This window comes from Calonectris borealis, chromosome 14, assembly GCF_964195595.1.
Source record: "Calonectris borealis chromosome 14, bCalBor7.hap1.2, whole genome shotgun sequence".
Lineage (NCBI taxonomy): Eukaryota > Metazoa > Chordata > Aves > Procellariiformes > Procellariidae > Calonectris > Calonectris borealis.
The window spans coordinates 16,129,582-16,147,454 of record NC_134325.1 but is presented as its reverse complement, the minus strand read 5'-3'; the positions used below and the strand labels follow the sequence as shown (position 1 = coordinate 16,147,454).

The 17,873-nt window shown below is 37.4% G+C and overlaps 1 protein-coding gene and 1 long non-coding RNA gene across 8 annotated transcripts in view; one reads left to right on the top strand and one right to left on the bottom strand.

Moving 5' to 3' along the window:
• ANO5 (anoctamin 5) overlaps positions 1 to 17,873 on the top strand; it is a 60,852-nt gene that overhangs the window by 11,715 nt on the left and 31,264 nt on the right. For 2 of the 7 annotated variants that reach the window (XM_075163300.1, XM_075163301.1), the window contains exons 2-3: positions 3,136 to 3,206; positions 16,443 to 16,556. In XM_075163300.1, coding sequence (XP_075019401.1) covers positions 3,136 to 3,206; positions 16,443 to 16,556 — 185 coding nt within the window. Of the gene's footprint in view, positions 1 to 404; positions 450 to 3,135; positions 3,207 to 9,645; positions 9,694 to 16,442; positions 16,557 to 17,873 lie in introns of all 7 variants that reach the window. The other 5 variants (XM_075163297.1, XM_075163298.1, XM_075163299.1 and 2 more) reach the window with 5 other exon arrangements.
• On the bottom strand, positions 2,166 to 16,495 carry LOC142088212 (uncharacterized). The gene is made up of 3 exons (XR_012675770.1): positions 14,489 to 16,495; positions 4,384 to 13,419; positions 2,166 to 2,705 (listed from the first exon to the last, which is right to left on the bottom strand). It is a non-coding gene; the product is annotated as an uncharacterized LOC142088212 (long non-coding RNA).

Below are 17,873 nucleotides of genomic sequence, written 5' to 3'. Positions count from 1 at the left end.
AGTGTTGAAGAACAAGGCTGTTCCCTTAAATATGATGGTTTTATCAGAATATTATTGTTTTACTCCATCTTTAGATATGAAGTTGTAATTTCTTGAAGAATTTTAAAGGCATTTTCTTGGCTAGCAGAAACTATTATTGTCCCCCCCCGCTGCTGATATGGGAAAGTGGCATCCTTCTTTGTGGTGCTGAGTAAGGTGCCTGGACAAAAAAGTGAATGCTGGTGTTTCCAGAGGAACCTGCTCTGTGCTTTCTGTCTAGGCGAGAGTCTCTTGTTTGCAGGGCTTGTTCTTTTGTTTGGATATAGTGGCCGTATTGTAAAGGATAGAGGAGAATTATTAAATGGGTTCATGTTAAAAGTGGATTTTACTTCTGGTTCTTACTGAAGTGTTTTTTCCTTTTAAAGATGACATTGCGATTCTCACCAAGTTCAAGCCATGGCGGTCAGAAGGTATCGTACTAACCGGCGTTATGCCTTCCTCCCTCTTGTCTGTGTCCTCTGTCTTTTTATTTTTTTTCTGCTGAGAGCCTCTTGGAAATCAGACTTAAGTTTATATGTGTCATTGATATGAGCCACGCTTTTTGCAGTGTGATTTACAAGTCAATTTTTAGCTCTCTGTGGGCAGCTTTCTTGGTTAAGAAATAATTGGGCATCTCCATTCCTGGTGCTTGTTGCAGTTCTGGGTTGCGGCTACTTTATACCTTCCTATGTGACTTGGACATGCATTTCTTATACTGCTTAGGAACCTGTTTATGTGTTTTTCAAGGAGTGAACGTATTAAGTATGTTGTACTTCTCAATTAATATATGTTTTGCATTCTCTTTTGTATGCTGCAGTAGGGTTATTCAGTTTTATTCCCTGGATCAGAGATACCAAGAGGATTTCCTTTCACAAGTTGCATAAATAATCAGCTATGGTACTGGGAGAGCCTTTAAAATGTAGAACTGTGCTTGTTCCTGAGGTTAAACTCTCAGAACTGCAGAAAGGATAATCCAGAAAAAACAGACACCAAGGCTGCTGTTGTAGTCCAAGTCCTCTCAGCAGCGTGGGCAAATTGAGTTACTGCTCCAGGGACAAGGTGCCAGGCTGCTCCTGCCGTGGAGGCTTGTGTGACCAAATGTTTGGGCTTTCTGCTCCTGGGCTCGCTGCCTTCGGCCAAAGCCGGAGCAGCCACCTGCTTCCCAGGGCTGTGGGCAGAGCAGGCGGCAGGGCGTGATGGTGATGATCCCTTTCTTTCGTCAGGCAGCGGTCTGCTGTTCTGGGCAGCTGCCGAGTTTGCATATGCTTAGAGCCAGCCCTGTATGAAGGTAGACCCTCTGCTTAGGAATATTCTTGCAGAAGCAGTTTCTCAAGTAAGTTAATCTGAATATTTTGATAGTTGTTTTTTGAGTCAAGACTTCTGTGTTCTTATTATAATATTCTCCCATTATGTCCTATTTGTTTCTCATACATGTTGAACGCTTGTGCCGTGTTGGGAGGTGAAGTGAATTCGGTTCTGTGCTGAAGCTGTTCCTGTAAACCTTTTCTGTGTTTGGTGGTCTGTCTTACACATAGTCCCTGTAGCATTTATGATATATTTGGGTAGGCAGAATGATACCAAATTATTTACTTCCATGCTAACTTTTTAGAGATGGCTTAACACTGGTCTCCCAAATATCAGCATATGCAAACATCTTTCTACAGGTGCATTAATAAAACTTAAGTGTTCAAATTATATCAACTAATACAGATTTTGCAGGCTAGTTTGCTTTAGCAAAATTAGAAACTTCATTAGAAAAATCAGAAACTTCATTATATGTTATATAGCATTATATACTATTGCCCAGTTTCTCATCACATCATATGTACAGTTATAAATTACAGCGACCATTTTCTGTAAGTGAACTTAGACACAGCTTGAGAGCATTTTGCTTCCTTTAATTTTTTTCTTTTGCTTAAGTAGCTTAGTATAGATTTTAGAAAAAACAGTTTATATCCTGCCTGGATTTTGACATCAAACATTTGCAGGTTACAAAAAAAAAAAAAGAGTAGTTTGGTTTTGTTGGTAGGACTAATCTAGCCATAGTCAGTGGTCCAGTCTAAGCTGTGCTAGTCAGTCTGTCCAATCTAAGCTATACCCATCAATATTTCCTTGCTGTTTGGTGAAGAAAGGAGCATGATGAATCCTTTTTTTTGGAAGAAAGAGGCAACTTTATTAGATGCCTGCTCTAGATTGTGACAAGCTGTTTTCAAAACAATTCTTTTCCATTGGTGGTGGAGTTATTTAGATGCCTGATTTAGGAGACTGGTCTGTCTGTCTAATCAGCAGAGAGATGGCTGTTTACAAAAACTCCTTGGAGCAGAAGCCTGGCTTATGGGCTCTGACTTGCTCTCCAGAGGGAATTGTTGACAGAGTAGGTTCAGAGCCACAAACCCAGCAGACATTTCAGTATGGTTTAGGGGTCTGAGGATACTCATGTGATTTTTCCCTATAATGTTAACATTTAAGTTAACGGTATCCTTGGTAGACTGACTATATTTGTGGGAAAGTCATGTCAGAGTTCAATACTGTTGTTAAAATGAAGGTGGGTTTTTGGGGTTTTTTTTTTGGTTTTTTTTAGACAACAAGAAGCTTGGTAATTTAAGTTGATATTGCTGTTCTTGATCCTGTCATCATATCTCCATTATGTGGGCATCTGTAATCTTGAGGTTATGCACCATTAATCCCTAGGCAACAAAAAAAAAATTCAGTTTCTAGCAAGCAATCTCAGAGATAATTGAACTTTCATAACTGGCAGCAAAGCTCCAGGTGTGAGACTCTCATAGACAGTCACCTATCAGACATTTGAGACAAGGAAGAATTTTATCTCATCAAATATGTGATGCTGACAGATTTTTGTTTGTCACATTTAAAAATGCGTTTCTGTGACTGCAAGGTTACAACCAGGTAATACAGACCGACTATATTGTGTCTCGCAGTGTTTTTTCCCTTCAAAGAACCATTCTTGAATATTTTATGTGGCTGAGTATTATTTTCCAGCTTTTGCTTTTGCTTGTTCATAGTTCCATGCCTTCAAGGTTCACTTCGTTTTCAGATACAATCGTATTTTAAAATAAGGAATGTATTTATGTGAATCTTTCTTTCAATGTTCCTTAGGGGAAGAATGCAATGGACCTTTATGTGAAACTATTTCAACTGCAGGATCAGAAGTCCCAAGCAGCTCTGAGGTAAGGTCCAGTACAGGTGGTGTTAACATACTACTGGTAGCAAGAAAGAGGAACAGTTGCTGTGAAAGGGAAAACTAGTTTTAAAAATAATATTTCTTTTAGATTGTCTTATACCTCCTTTTTTATCCATGTAAGCGTTTTCTTCCTCCAGTGTTCTGGAGGAGCAAAACCATGAAGGTAACACTGGTATTCATTGAGTCTTATAAGAGACTTACATGTGTTAGCGCTGCAACACAGTAGTAGCAGAAAACAGTGTGGGCTTAATAGTGTTTCCAGTACCAGTCTTGAAATGAGAATCACACGGTCATTTAATGTTTTGGCAATTGGAAAAACATAATGCTTCTGCACAAACCCAACACTTTGTTTTATGCTGCTTATTATATTGCTGGCTTGATAGGGAAAGCAAGGCACTCTTGCATTCCTCTGCTCTAGGAACTTTTTGACAGTACAGTAAGATTTATGAGAAAGCAAATGAAGATTTGAGTTATAAGAATACCTCTTCCTCGCAACATGTGCAATCCAAATAACATCATCATCTATTCATTTTTTCACACTACCTCATTGCTTGATATGTACAGTACACAATAGCTTAAATAGACAGTGGTGTGTGGTTACTATTCAGTTAAGAAACAGATTAAGAAAGAATATTGAAAATATGCATTCTTGAAATTGGTATTTTATTTTAATTTCTATTGTCTGGTTTCTTTATTATGGTTATTATATGCTTAGAGGAAGATAGAAAGAGTTTTAGATAGGAAAAGAAATAGTTGCTCTGTCAAAGTAGAGTCTCATACTCGCCGTGAGCACTCATCAGAAATTATGTCTATTGAACTGAGTGTTTGTATTTGTTCTGCTGAACGTCTTAAGAGTAAAACATGTCCTCACATACCTCTAAGAGGCAAATGTGGAGATGGTCCTGTGAAGGCAGAACTCAGAAGTGCTTCCGAGCTTACACAGACCTTTATCTTGCTAGTGCATGCAACCATATCATCTAAATGTTTTCATAAATCTGCCAGTTCCATCTTAAAAATCATTAGTATGTTCACCCTGCTACTTTCTCAATCTGTTGTAGGAGTTGTAGTAATATTTTTCTTCAGGAAAATTTTCAGTGAACAGCCATATCAAATACTTCACTGGGCAGATACAATCTCAAATTACAGCATATGGATTGTCATACCATGATAAGCATCGAGGTCTGAAGCTGATTCTGAGTTCCTTTTGAATGTCTCCGAGTAGATGGAGATGACCTATTTCATCAAAGCCTGAAAGAATTCACTTGATGACTTAGGACACAGGAAAAGGCAGGAAACATGGAGAAAGGGCGCAATGCATGTGTCATGTATGTAGAGACGTGGGATTTGAACCTTGTTGAAGGGTGAGAGATTCATGATGGGGTGGGAAAGGAGGCTTTGATCTTCAGCACTTTCTTGTCTGGGAGGTAATCTTATGAAAAATGTATCTGGTTACCCCCTCAAAAATCTCTCATGGGTATCTTCATGCTGTTTTTTCTCTTGTTTTCTGCTTATCCATGTTCCTTGCAAAATCATTTTTCTTCATAATTTGTTCTTAAATATCACAGAGTATTGTCATATTAGCAATATTAGCCGTAGTTGACTAGATGACTCAGTTTTTTGTTTTGTTATTTTCCTCTCTCCCTCTAAGAAGAGATGGCTTATTTGGCTTTAGATAGTTTGTTTCTCCAGATCAGCTGGTTATCTGATGTTTGCTTACATTTAAGTTAGTACTTTTCTGTGCTTTGCGTTATCCTGCCCCATGTCCCCTAATACAGTCTCATTTATCTGATTTTTGCTTTCTATGCATTAGCCAGACATAAAGTTACAGAGTTACTCTTAATCTTCTTGCCCAGTTTCACACTCTTACCAGCCGTGACAGGCTTAGTTCTTGATGATTAATGTCCTAGATATTCAGGTTAAGTCTATCCTTAAGGTTTTTCCATGAATCCATTCCAACAGTAAGATAGCCCTGATTTTTTTTTCTTATAATGCTAATCCTTTATCTTCATGTGTCGTCACAACTTCAGTTTTCTTCTCTATGAACTGGAAGAATTTCTTTTCCCTCAGTTCTTCGCTAGGCTGCCTTTTGTCATCCTTGATGCATTCCCATAGGAATTGAGCAGGGTCATCTATCCTGGCATGAAAGACAAGCCATGGTTTCTCCTCTTTCCACCAAGACCCTTTTGAGCTCAGGTGAACATGCTTTCTTCTTGTTTTGACAGATAGCACATTTCTCTATTTCATAATTTTACTCTGGTGATAGGTTGGTAACTTTCTTGTTACTTAAGCATGTACTTAACTTTGTTTCTGCAGTTGGAAAATATGAACGCTTGGAAGTCTTAAAACAATTTAAGTCAGGTAATTTTAAAATAGAAATGGAATTCATTCATAAAAAGACCATTGGGAGACAGTTAAACGAATTTACATTCAGGTCACAACTTCATTATGCTTGGGCTGTCTTTTCTTTTGGAAGAGAAGAAATGTAACATACAATAGTTATGTTACAGCAGTAGGGAGAAAAAGCTACCTCCTTATTATGGATTTAGCAACAGAGGAGGGGGAAAAAAAGAAATCTAGATTCAAATATAGAGAGCAGAAAACATTACCTATCCATAATTCAGTGGCATTTTTTTTCCTTTTGTAATCTGTAAAGGAATATGTGATTTGTACACAAGGAATGATGCAAGTAAAACAAAAAAGAAGGTGAAAAACAGTCTGTAGTGAAGCCTGCCAATACATACACAAAAGTCGGATGAAGTCCAGGACTCAAAAAGCAATTGCATCTCCTATCAATGGTGCATTTGGTCCTTCGTCATGATTTTGCATTTCTGCTCTAATCCACTGCTGCTTCCCTAGTTTACCCTGGGTATTTTTTTCCTTTTTTTTATCTGCTTCTTGTTGAGTCTCCTTAATTTTCTTCTTCTTTTGATGTCCCACAAGGACAAAAGAAACAGGATCGCTTGGAGTTCAACAGCTTTTCATATTACAAGCCTTATAGCATGCACCGTTTCTAGACGCTTTGCCATGCAGGGAGGCAAGGAGATGTTTTCAGCAAAGAGCAGACTGGAGAGGGGAAAAACAAAAAAGGGTATGATAGGGATATTTTCAAGTAGGTGCTGCAACAGGGACTGCTTTAAATTATGTCATTGTTAAATCAGTAATTCACAGCCACCCACTTCTGTTAGGGATAGGCCACTGTCCCAATTGAGTCTCTATGTAGAATCTACCTGAATCAGCCTTGATGGTGTTCCTGTTCCAAGAAATACATCAATGCCTCTGAAAGTCCTTTCAAGCAAATTGGAAAATGAATGAAATAAAAACTGAGAATATGTTTTTCCTCTGTGCTTTATATTTATGCAGAGGGCGCACTAGAAAAATATATACAATGGCATAATTCTGTTTTGACAGGACGCTACATCTCTGTTCAGTGATTATAATTAGTTGTTCAAGTTACAAAGTAAATGAGGATGAGGCCCTGACAAAATAGAGTTCCTATTCTTAAGAGGGAAGAAGGTCAGTTAAATAATTCAAGATTGGAAGAAAGTTTAAAAATGGAATGTGTATTAAATTTGCCGATAGTAAAATTTTAGGCCATTCAGGTGGGATAATTAGTACAGATTTTGTGGAACATTGAATCACTAACTAGTTTGTAGTTTATCGACATGTGTAGGAGGTATATACTGAGAACTATTTGTCTGCTATTCCAATTAAGAAGTACAAAGTAACTTAAAATGTTTGCTTTGTACGTATGTGGACCCTGAGTTTCTCGTCCTTACAAAAGGCAGATGGCTGCACTACTCTCTGAGTAAAGCTGCAGGATTGTGCCCTATTCTAGCTGTGAGAAGGTGGGAATTAATTTTGCGCAGTTATATACGAAATTTTCACCTTTCCTGTTAATTTCACACCAATAAAATGCTCACTAAAAATTTCTGTTAATCAGGATTTTCCATATTGTAACTTGATTGTGAGAAAATCTGAGAACAAGCTGTCTTTATTTAAGCCAGGTTACCAGGAATAAGTTGGCAGAGCTATGTCAAATGTATGAAAGTAATGCATTTTACTAAAATTAGGGATATGGCAAATAGATTTTTTTTTTTTTTTTTTTTTTTTTGAGAGCAGCAAGTGCTGCAGGTGTTCCAAATGAATTGATTTTTTTTTTTTCTGAAGAAACACTATCATAATGTACATTACTTTTCATGCTTGTTCATTTTTCAGTTCAGACCAGTGGGTTTTCAAGTAGAGAGAAATGTAAAATACCATTATTAATACGAGAGTGGATTCCAAAGTACGAAGGACCAGCCCAACACTGCTGCCACCACTGCCAACCTTCTTTATTTTTGGTTTTCATCTCAACGAAGTGGACTATTTGAGTGTTTCTGGAAGCACTGGTTGGTTTCTGTTTTGGGGGTCATGCATTATCCAGATTGAAGCCCCATTGTGCTGTACATAGACTTTGGCATATCATGAAAAATTGGTGACTCTCTACAAGAGTTCTTACACTTCAAATGCACAGGAAAAGCTATGTTGACTGTCACCAGTTTTACAATATTTAACCCCCGTGACCTGAGCTAATTAATTTCAGGCAGTTGTACTGAGAGCAGGGTAAGTTCCTAGTTTAACAGGAAAGCATTTCACAAAATACATGGGAATGTACAAAGGGTTTGTAGCAGCTGGACTCTGTCAGCCGTGTGTCTTCATCCCACAGTTCAGTGTTTCACTATGTGTATTAAGATTTTATCTCGGGGTGAAGCAGTGTGGGCAGCGTATGAGGGCCGGTGGGTGATTGAAACCTGTATTTCCATCTAATCGTGGAGTAGGTGGGAGGAGTACAGGATGGAGAGGTGGAAGAAAAGCAGGTGGAAGGGCAGTAGCATCCGTGATGTGAGGATTAGACTTCTGAACCCAGTTCAGACTATCTTAGGGTAAGAGCACAGTGCAGCTATTTATACTTGCACTGTTTCTCATGTGGATTCCTTGCCAAAAACCAGATCGATTTTTCTGTGTTGATTTGACTGAATTCTGAAAAGGACATTTTTATCTTCTTTGGATAAGCAAATACTCAGAGATGGCATCATTAAGAAAGAATGTAAAGATGTGTGTATGTATTACTTGCAATGTAAACAGGAACAAAAACAGCGTGTTTGTTTCACAAAATTATAGGAAAGGACCTGTGTGGTTTCTCTCAAGTAAAATAGTAATAAAAGTGAAAAATATTCACTTCTAATTTCAAAAATCATAGACAGTACTGTATGAAAATTGGATTTTGGGAAGTACACTTTTTGAAATACTGCAGCTCTAAACAAATAAATGATGATACAATAATGAAATGAAATTAGTATTCTGCTTCTGTTGAAAGTTAATTTAGTTCCGTAGAGAACTGTCATATTTTCATAATGCGCTTGCACTATTTAGTTGTACTGTTTAAACCTGGCTGTGATTTGTTTTCAGAAGCAAAACAAAAGGACAGTGTGAGAAATTATTGACTAACAGAATTAGATATTGCAAAACAACTTAGGTATTGCAAACCAGTATTCATTCCAATAACAAATCCTGATCTCAAAATCCCTTGCTCATGCAATCACACAGTTGTGGGCCAGTACCCCAGATAGCTTATGGACACGTCTCTGTAGGATAGCTGTGCTCTGCAGAGTCCTCTGCTGTTGGTATTCCTGTCATCCCTGTCTGGAATCTGGCCAGAGGACACTGCAGCACCCGCCAGGCCCACATACAGGAAAATAATGAGCACCCAGATCTTGTACAATTAAAATCAGGGTAGGGCCTCAACAGGCACGGATCAGAACTGGAAGCTGAGAAGCCCTCACTAGTCTCATTAGGCATAACAGCTACAATGACTGATACCAATTTGCCTTGTCTACACTATGAGATTAATGATTTGTCTCCTCGCATTTGTTTTCCTTCAGTTCACATGGTGTAATTTCAGTTTGTATTGAAAAAATAGCTAAGTAAGGGGTGTCACGTTTGTTCTGAATGCACGCGCAGCCGTCTATGCTATGTACATTTTCTCTCTTTGATATTAAAATAACAAAAAGTACTGTTAAAAGTTGTTCTGTATCAGCTTGTAAATGGTCATCTGTGCCAGGTTGTTTAGATTTTATTTTTTATAATGGAAATGCTGAGGAATACTGTATACTTTTTATTAAAAGTTATTCTTACTAATATTTAAAAATCAATATGGGCCATGTAAAAGTCAGTGGCGTAGGCTAGAGACCCAGCTCATCTGAGGAAGTAGAGGTTTGTTTAAACTTTGACTATCTAGACTGAAAATCCAGCTATCATTCAGAATAGCTTTTCAGCAACTTAAACCAGAAGCTACACTGTTTTTTTTCTGAAATAGCCTTTTATTTTAAAGAATCCTTTGCGTCATTGCTAACAACATTATGTTTTTCCCGTGATGCCACTGGCAGGGCCTAAACAGCACTGAGACTACTTTACTCATCCCTGAACATCAAGTGGTAAGCAGTAAGCAACATTCATGCTTCCTTGCATGAATTTATGTGGAGTCTTCTATTACCGTATGCAAAAAAGTCCCTCACCAGAAAATTTTCCAGTTTCAAGAAAGCCATCCTTCCAAAAAGAATTATTTTTCTAGTGTATAAAAATGAATATGGTATTTGAGTTCATTCCTAGTGATGGCTTAAATGATAAATTCAAGCAAATCGAAGGGATAATAGACAAAATTGGAAAGTTACGTATTGGTGGAGTAAACTGGAAAGTTTGCTTTTTTGTCATTGTTTTGGTTTGGGATATAGGATATATTCTGACTATGGTGTTATTAACAAACGTGGGATTCCTTTTTATCATAATAATCTGGAGGGCTCTCTGAGTCAGCATGATACTTTAAAATGTTTTAAAGAGCAAGAAACAAACATTGACACCATTTGAAATGTGTTGCCTTTTTTTCCTTACTGTAGTATGTAATAATGAAAGGCTCAAAATATCCTCTTATTGAAATTCACAGACAAGATACTTGTATTAATTGTCAAATATATCAGAAAACTTAAAATAACCATTATTCTTTTATGGAGAAAAAAACCTACAAAAACTCAGTTAAGGTAACTGAAGAAGTACATGCTGAGGTATATTAAGACTGTCTGCTTGCTTACATTGGGCTCTGGTGTCTTACATTAACACATATGCTCTCTTAGCCTATTTTTTATTTTTCTTTGTTCTATTCTTGTTTAATGTGTTCTTTTATCCAGAGAGGCTTTTTCTGCACATTTAAATTTTAGTGCAAACATCTTGGTGTCTTAAACTGCTTTGAAATGCATGTTTTCAAGCTTTCAGATTTTAATGTGGTTCAAAATTGAAACACAAGCGTGGTAAAGGTGCAAAAAGTACTTGCAAGTTTTAGCTATGAGAAATACGTGGGGGTTTGTTTTTCTTGGAATGGGAAAGGTTATAGTTTTGTATGCAACTTTGTAGCCTGCATGAAGCATAACTGGAAATTGGGATGTGTGGTGTTAAGAGTGTTGTTAATACACTTCTTTGAAGTGGGTAAGCATTTCAGTTTCAAATTTCCTCCAAGGAGGAATATTGAAGAGAACTTCATGCAAAGGGGATCTCTGGTATAAGGGGAACTGAGTTTACAGTGCATAAACCAGGAATTTGCCTTTTTGATTTTCAGCAGAGTGTCTGTATATTTTCATGTGTTGTGGTAATGCATTTCTAGGAGCTTTTTGCTTTTGGAAATAAATTTTATTGAACAGTTATACTTAGCACAGCGGCACTTTAATCAGCATGTTTCTCCTATAGCTGTAAGCATGTTTAATTCTGTGAAAAGGGGGGTATATAAATATTCTGTGTGAACTGGGGATCTAAGTGAGGGTGATAACTTTGTTTTTAAGCCATTGAATGTTTCCTATCCTTGCAATTATGGAGGCTTTTCTTGTATTTTGATTCAGCTTTCAAACCCTTATATTTTCTGTCCATTTCTGTATTCTGAAAATTTTTCTGCAGTGGATTGTTAGTTCATAAATTAACTAATTGCTTTGTAATACAGTTATTTTGGTTTGTTACGTTGTCTGTGATTAAAAACTAATTTGCCTGTATGATTATCAAAGGTATGCAGTAAATAAAGTAAATATTTGGTTTGTAGACTGTATCTTGTAAGTAAGCAAAATGTTGCAAATCAATTTTATTGTGTAATTTCAGGCAGTTTTCTTGTCTGGTAATGTAGGACTACGATAATATAACTCCTAGATGTGCTGATGGGATCATGTTATTGACGTAACTGCTCAGCATACCCGTTAGTCATAGCCAGAGATTCTTCACTGTGCTATAATCTAATGAAGCTAATGTATTGGGTTCCTCCATCTCTGATTGGTGTTGGTTACTGCTTTGTTCTTGAAATTGCTGCTCTAAACCATCTTCCCACTCTGAGATACAAAAAGCAGAAGGTGAAGGACACCGAGGTCTGAACCTGCAGTCCGAGCTCTGCGAGGTTGGACATTGTGAAACCTTGAACTCCAGGGAACTGAATTTGAGAAGTGCATTTCTGAATGTAGGTCCCTAAGAAACTTGGATGAATATTAATCTGAAACGCATTGCTCTAAGCCAAGTTCCTCTGTCTTTGAAGTATGGATGTGGAGAGGGCTGGGATATTTAGTAGGAAGGTGTATTTGGAGGAAGCTCCATTGCCTACAAGGAGAGAGCTGTGCTAAGCGACTTGTAAGGACCAGGGTGGTCCTGGATGACCAGAAATAGAAATCCCTCTGAGTCCTGTGAAAATGTACAGGATTAAATCATTCAGGTATAATCTGCAAAATATATTTGCTTTTCAGGAACTGTGATATCGTTAGACCACCGCGGGCTAGCTGATTGTAGTGACCGAGGCCAGCTGTCTGTGTGCTTTGGTGGGTGAGCAGGGCCACAGAAATGTCTACCGCGGTCTCTTCAGCTTCAACCCAAAGTCGTTTCTCTGAAGCACTTTCTGTTACAGCGTTTAGTGGTTGATGCCACATCCAGCAGCTCGCTTTCCCCTCTCCTGTTCGCGGTGACTGGCTTGTTTGCTTTGGCCCTGGAGAAGCGTGTCTGAGCCACCTGAGGGAGCGAGGTGGCCAAGGCCTGCTCATCAAGTATTTGGCAGTATTTGATGGGTTTGAATGTAGCGTGTGACCACCAGCCAGGATTTACAGGCTTTACCCAAACCAGTCTGGGTAGAACTGAAGGTGGGGTGTTACAGCCTTACTTCGTCTTGAGCTGTGCTTTGTTTATTCCGTACTGACATCTTGGTCTTTCCTGTAACTTGTCCTGTTTGACTCGGGATTTCCTACTGCAGGGCTTTAGTTCGCGTCTAACGTGAGGATCGCAGGGTTGTCTGGTTGAACATGGTCCAAAACCCTGACCTCCGCTGGATGTCTAGACAGAAGTTATCGATTATGGGATAACTAGAAATATTAATATAATTCCATATGAATACAGTAAGTTTGACTTATGTGGCCACATGAAAAGAAAATTTAGCTCTTCATGAAAGATCATTACAGAGTTCAGTTAGCACATCTGTCCACAGGCTATGAAGTCACTTAGTTCTCATAGAGATAATTAAACTGTTAAAACTGGAAAGTTACTACAGGAGAACAGCAGGGCAGTATTTGTTTTTGAACAAGTAGTTTTTGTAAACTTGCTTCGTAGCTGATGGATTTATTCGACTTTTTGGAAGTGCTGGTAAATGCTGAACGCTTGCAGTAACACGGGCTCATAGAATCATACAGTGACTTGGATTGGAAGGGACCTCTGGAAGTCTCCTTGGCCAATGTCCTACTCAAGGCAAGGCTGACTTCAAACTTAGATCAGGTTGCTTAGTCAGGGCCTTGCTTGGTCAAGCTGTGTGATCTCTGCGGATGGAGATTACACAGTTTCTCTGGGCAACCTGTTGTACCTGTTCCCTCTCAACCACACGCTCACATCCAGTAGGAATTTCCCTTGTTGCAACTTGTGGCTGTTGCCTCTTGAGTTTTCACCATACGCCTCGGGGCTCCATCTCTGTAATTCCTCATTGGGTATTACTCAATTATTCAAAAGCTTCTGCTTGCTGTCTGAGCTGTGTTGGGAAGTTTTAATTTGGTTACTTGTATTCCAGAAGATACACGTCACAGAGTATCTGCTCTGATGAGGTAGAACTTCATTTAATAACTGCAGGTTGTCTAAGATCAATTAATTGAATACAGTTCTGGAAAGAGCTGTTAAGAAATAAGATGTACTAATCCGTAATGTTTTATGATTCACTGATGCAACCAATGCAAATTACTAACATTTTATATATTTTAAACCTGTAAGTGCACATGTATGCACAGAATTGCATGAATATGCAAGACTGATCTTGTTCTTCTTGTGAAATCCAAATGCAGCAAAATGGAAAGGAATAATTTATGGATTTAATAAGTAGGCCTGTCACTATCCATGATGAACAATCCTATGTACAGAAGGAGAGGGAAGTGATAAGTATTCCCCTTCTCAAACCAGATCCAATGATGACTACTGCATCTTCTCAAATTGATAGTCAGACCTTTAATGACTGAACAGGATTCTGATACATCTTAGAAAATGAGCAAACTTTGATGGCACTAAAGATAAAGTATTACTTCAATTGTATGGAATAATCTAATTATAACTATGCTACCCAAAGAATTTGGGACACTCCTTTAGCAGAAGCTTTTTTTGAAGTAAATTTATTGATTTTTTTTTTTTTTCCTTGTGTATGTGGATTTTGTTAGTTCACTAGGACAACGTCTGTGCTCACACAATCTCCATCTTTTTAAATTAGTGGTTAGAGTGGTGTGTTTTTAGGCTGATTCCCCACATTGTAAGTTGTTAGAATGCACTTTGGGGTGCACATGCCGTAATGCTGAATAATTACAGTACTGTTGATGCTATGTTGATGTCGGTGTGGTTCTAAGATTAAATTAACATCTAAACAGTTGCAAATCGCTCGTAGTCACAATTATATTTACAAAAAAAAAAAACCTGTAAGCACAAAATAGAGTAGAAACATGCTATTTCTTTTCTTTTCTTCTATTGGATTCCATGATTTTTGTGAGCCTCTTAGTCTTGCATGATTATGTACTGCATTTGGAAGCAAAAGCATTTTCAGAGGTAGCTGTCCTGATTTCAGTCTTACTAAGTAGTCTACTTTAATTGATCTGCTGTAAATATTTCTCAAGAGGAAAACCAACAAAAAACCCAACAAAATTGCCAAAGAGGGAAAGCGAAGAGAGGACTGCAGCATTTTTAGGAAATTATTTATTTTACCTTTTTTTGTGTTACTTTGATTTGCAACGTTTGCAATGTTTTGTAGCTCCCCAAAGGCTAGGATAGCTTCAGAAACACAGGAATTCTCCATAACGCATGGATGGTCCAAGTAGGCTACTATCTGGTTTCAGCAGTTACCACTGTGTCTAGTGAAGATGCATAAAGTGGTGCAACACTATGGAACAATAGGGATTTTTAATTTTTGTTTTTATTATTAAATTTGAGCGTATTTGAAGATAAACGCATGTCCTGGAGTATGGGGATATTATTGCTTGTAATTTTGTCAGCTCTGGAATTACATGATTGCCATTCGTCTTTTTATATCCCAGTGGGTCCAACCTAACATGAGCGTAACAGAAACATGCATGCACTATTCGTTAGCCAGTGCTTGTTTTGTTACCTTTGCATTACATTCGAAGAAACTTTCTTACTGTTCTTTTTTAAAATCTGCTTAAGTAGCCAAATGATGGCAATTAGCATTGTAGGAGTCATTATTTTAAAACACCCGAGCACAGGATGCCAGCACAGCTTTGCCTTTAATAAAAAAGACATTATAGTCATAATGTTTGTGGGTGCTTGTGTTTTTCTAATAGTTGGAGGCTTTTCCTGGCTTTTTTAAGGACAGGGATTTCTTGCTAACTTTAGTTAGTGCTCAAAGCAGGTGGTTTGGGTCTTGGAGAGGAACAGTGAGCTTGCTAACTACTTGTTGGTTATTCCGGCAGAGTGGAAGGAGATACAATCTGTTCCTGAAGCGACGTCTCAGGGTAAAACAGTGATGAATGATATTGCAAGTGGCTTGGATGGCTGCAGTAATAACATGCTTCACTGTGTGATGCCTTTTGTTAACTGGGAGCAAGGTTCACAATTATAAATATTCTGTGCTTTCTCAGAGAACTTTTTCACATGCATCCTTGCATGGTTTAAGAGGGAGAAGACAGAGACATAACCCTCTGAATTATTCTTTTTTTGTTCATACTCTAATAAAATGAAAACCCAATTCAGTCCTATACAAATACACTTTTGCTGATGGGTGTGGTTAAAAAAACCAACACCAACCTTCCTTAGCATGGAGTTAAATTTAGACCAGAATATTAGCTTCTATGGAGAGCACTTTGCTCTGTGAACCTCTAGTCTTGTAAACAATTGGGTAGAGCTGAATACTGATATGATAATAAATAATATTACCTAATATTATGTTAACTTCCCTAGGAGAGTGAGGTAATAGTCTTTTATTCACTTAACATTAATTGCTGTAGCCTAATCAGTGAAAAAGATGAATGTTGTTATTACAACGTTCTGGCATGCTGATAAATGAAAATATGACCTTTAATAGATCAATTAGAATACTAATTATCCTGTTGCATTGATACCTTTTATTAGATTTAAATTTTTTTCCAAGAAAGTAAATACTCAATTTTGAAATGTCACCCCTGTATTGTTTGTGTGCTGTTTTCGTATGTGGTCATTGCTGGGACATATTTCTCTGTGGTGGTTGATTTAGCGAATCTTGTTATGTAGAAGAAAATGCATGGAATTTACTTTTTGCTACCTGCTTCAAGTCGATGAACTATGCCTTAGCTGGCTTTTGTGTAGAGTGGCGTTCTGACTAACTGCTGAAACAAATCATGCTGTAAAATAACGCTTGTCTTGATCATTTATGACACACTGTACAGACTGCGAAAGAATAAATGGAAGCATTGTTCACAAGTATTGCTATGCTAACATACATTCTTCATGTACCAGTCATTTACATGTAGCGTTTGTGGATATAAGCAGTTAATTTTGAAATTATTTTAACTGGGTATAGCCCTTATTAACACTTGCCCAAGTATATCTTCAGCTATGAAGAAACTGAAGAATTGAGGCAATATGGGGAAACTTATTTGTCTCCTGTTATATTTTAGAGCAACAGCAATACTTGGGTTTTTTAATCATATGCCTATATCTTCCACAGATTGATAAAAGACATCAAAGCAAAGATTCTATTTTCTTCAGGGACGGTGTCAGGAGAATTGATTTTGTTCTCTCCTATGTGGATGATCTTAATAAGGAATGGGAAAAAAAGTTGGTAAGTTTGTCTTTTTGGGGTCCTCTTAATTCTTATCTATCATAACCTGAATATCAATTACTATGCCTTTCAATCACTACACTCAGCTGGAATAGGACTTAGCTAAAAATTTTATAGCTGTGTGAAAAGCCGTTCCATGTACTGAAATTTCTGCGTAATTTACTGTTGTGTGTAGGACTCAATTTTATTAGATTTTGGGGGCTTTGTTTACTGAATTGATCACTCTCCATTACATAGGCTGGTCAATATGTTATACAATCAATGCAAAGTAATCCAAATAATTTTGCTTTCTTCATTTAATAGTCTTATAGTTAGCTGTGGCTTTGGTGAATTATCTGTAAATACTGTTAAATGAAGGAGGTTTCTTTTAAATAAGCCAAGCATTATCCAAATGAGATTTAACAATAACTTTTTTCCCCCATCCTTTGACTTCAGTTAGAGCAGAAATAGATTCTTAGATCCAAGAATCCATGCAATTTTCCTTTTAAGACTTTCTTTTTTTAATATAGACACTGACTCAAACAAACACATCTCCTCTTTGAGCTTTTCCCTGTGCTTGACTTGCTCACTACATATGCGTATTCATTCTTCTAGAAGAATATTTAAAGTAGCTTTGATAAGAGACCGCCTAGGTAACAGAGCACGAAGTACAGCCTTTCTCTAAAATGCCGGTTAGTGATCATCCCTGAACTTTCCAGCAAGACCCGGTTGCCTGAAAGGTGAGAGTAGGTCAGATGGAATCAGTAAATGACATGGTTTTGTTCCTTGCTCACACTGACACTTGAGGTCTAACTTGACTAACATGTAAATTCAAGGAATTTAAAAAATCCAGTACTATGAGATGTAGTCAAGACACCAATAAACTTTATATAAAGCACAATATTTAAAAAAAAAAATAGTTGCAAGGATTTTAATTATTTTGTTTTCTCTTTAGTTGCTGCCTTCTTTCTGAGCCAGGAGAGGTTACGTTTACAAACTAATGTTTCCAATATATATCTCCAAAGTTTGTTCATAATTAAAAAAAAAACCACAAAAACAAAAAAACCCCAAACAAACAAAAAAAAACAAACAAAAAAACCCCCAAACAACAACAAAAACAAAACACAAAAAGAAAAAAGGAGAGAGAGACCAAAAAAACTTCATTCTCATTTAATCATATTATTCTGAAAGATAAGGATATCTGAAGAAAACTATTTATACCGAGGCTTGTGACAAAATCATGATCAAAACTAAAGGTCTGTGAAGTAGAGAACATTTCTCGTCTATATCATGTCATATCAAAGTGTTTCATAATTAAAAATGATAATTTCCTTTGAA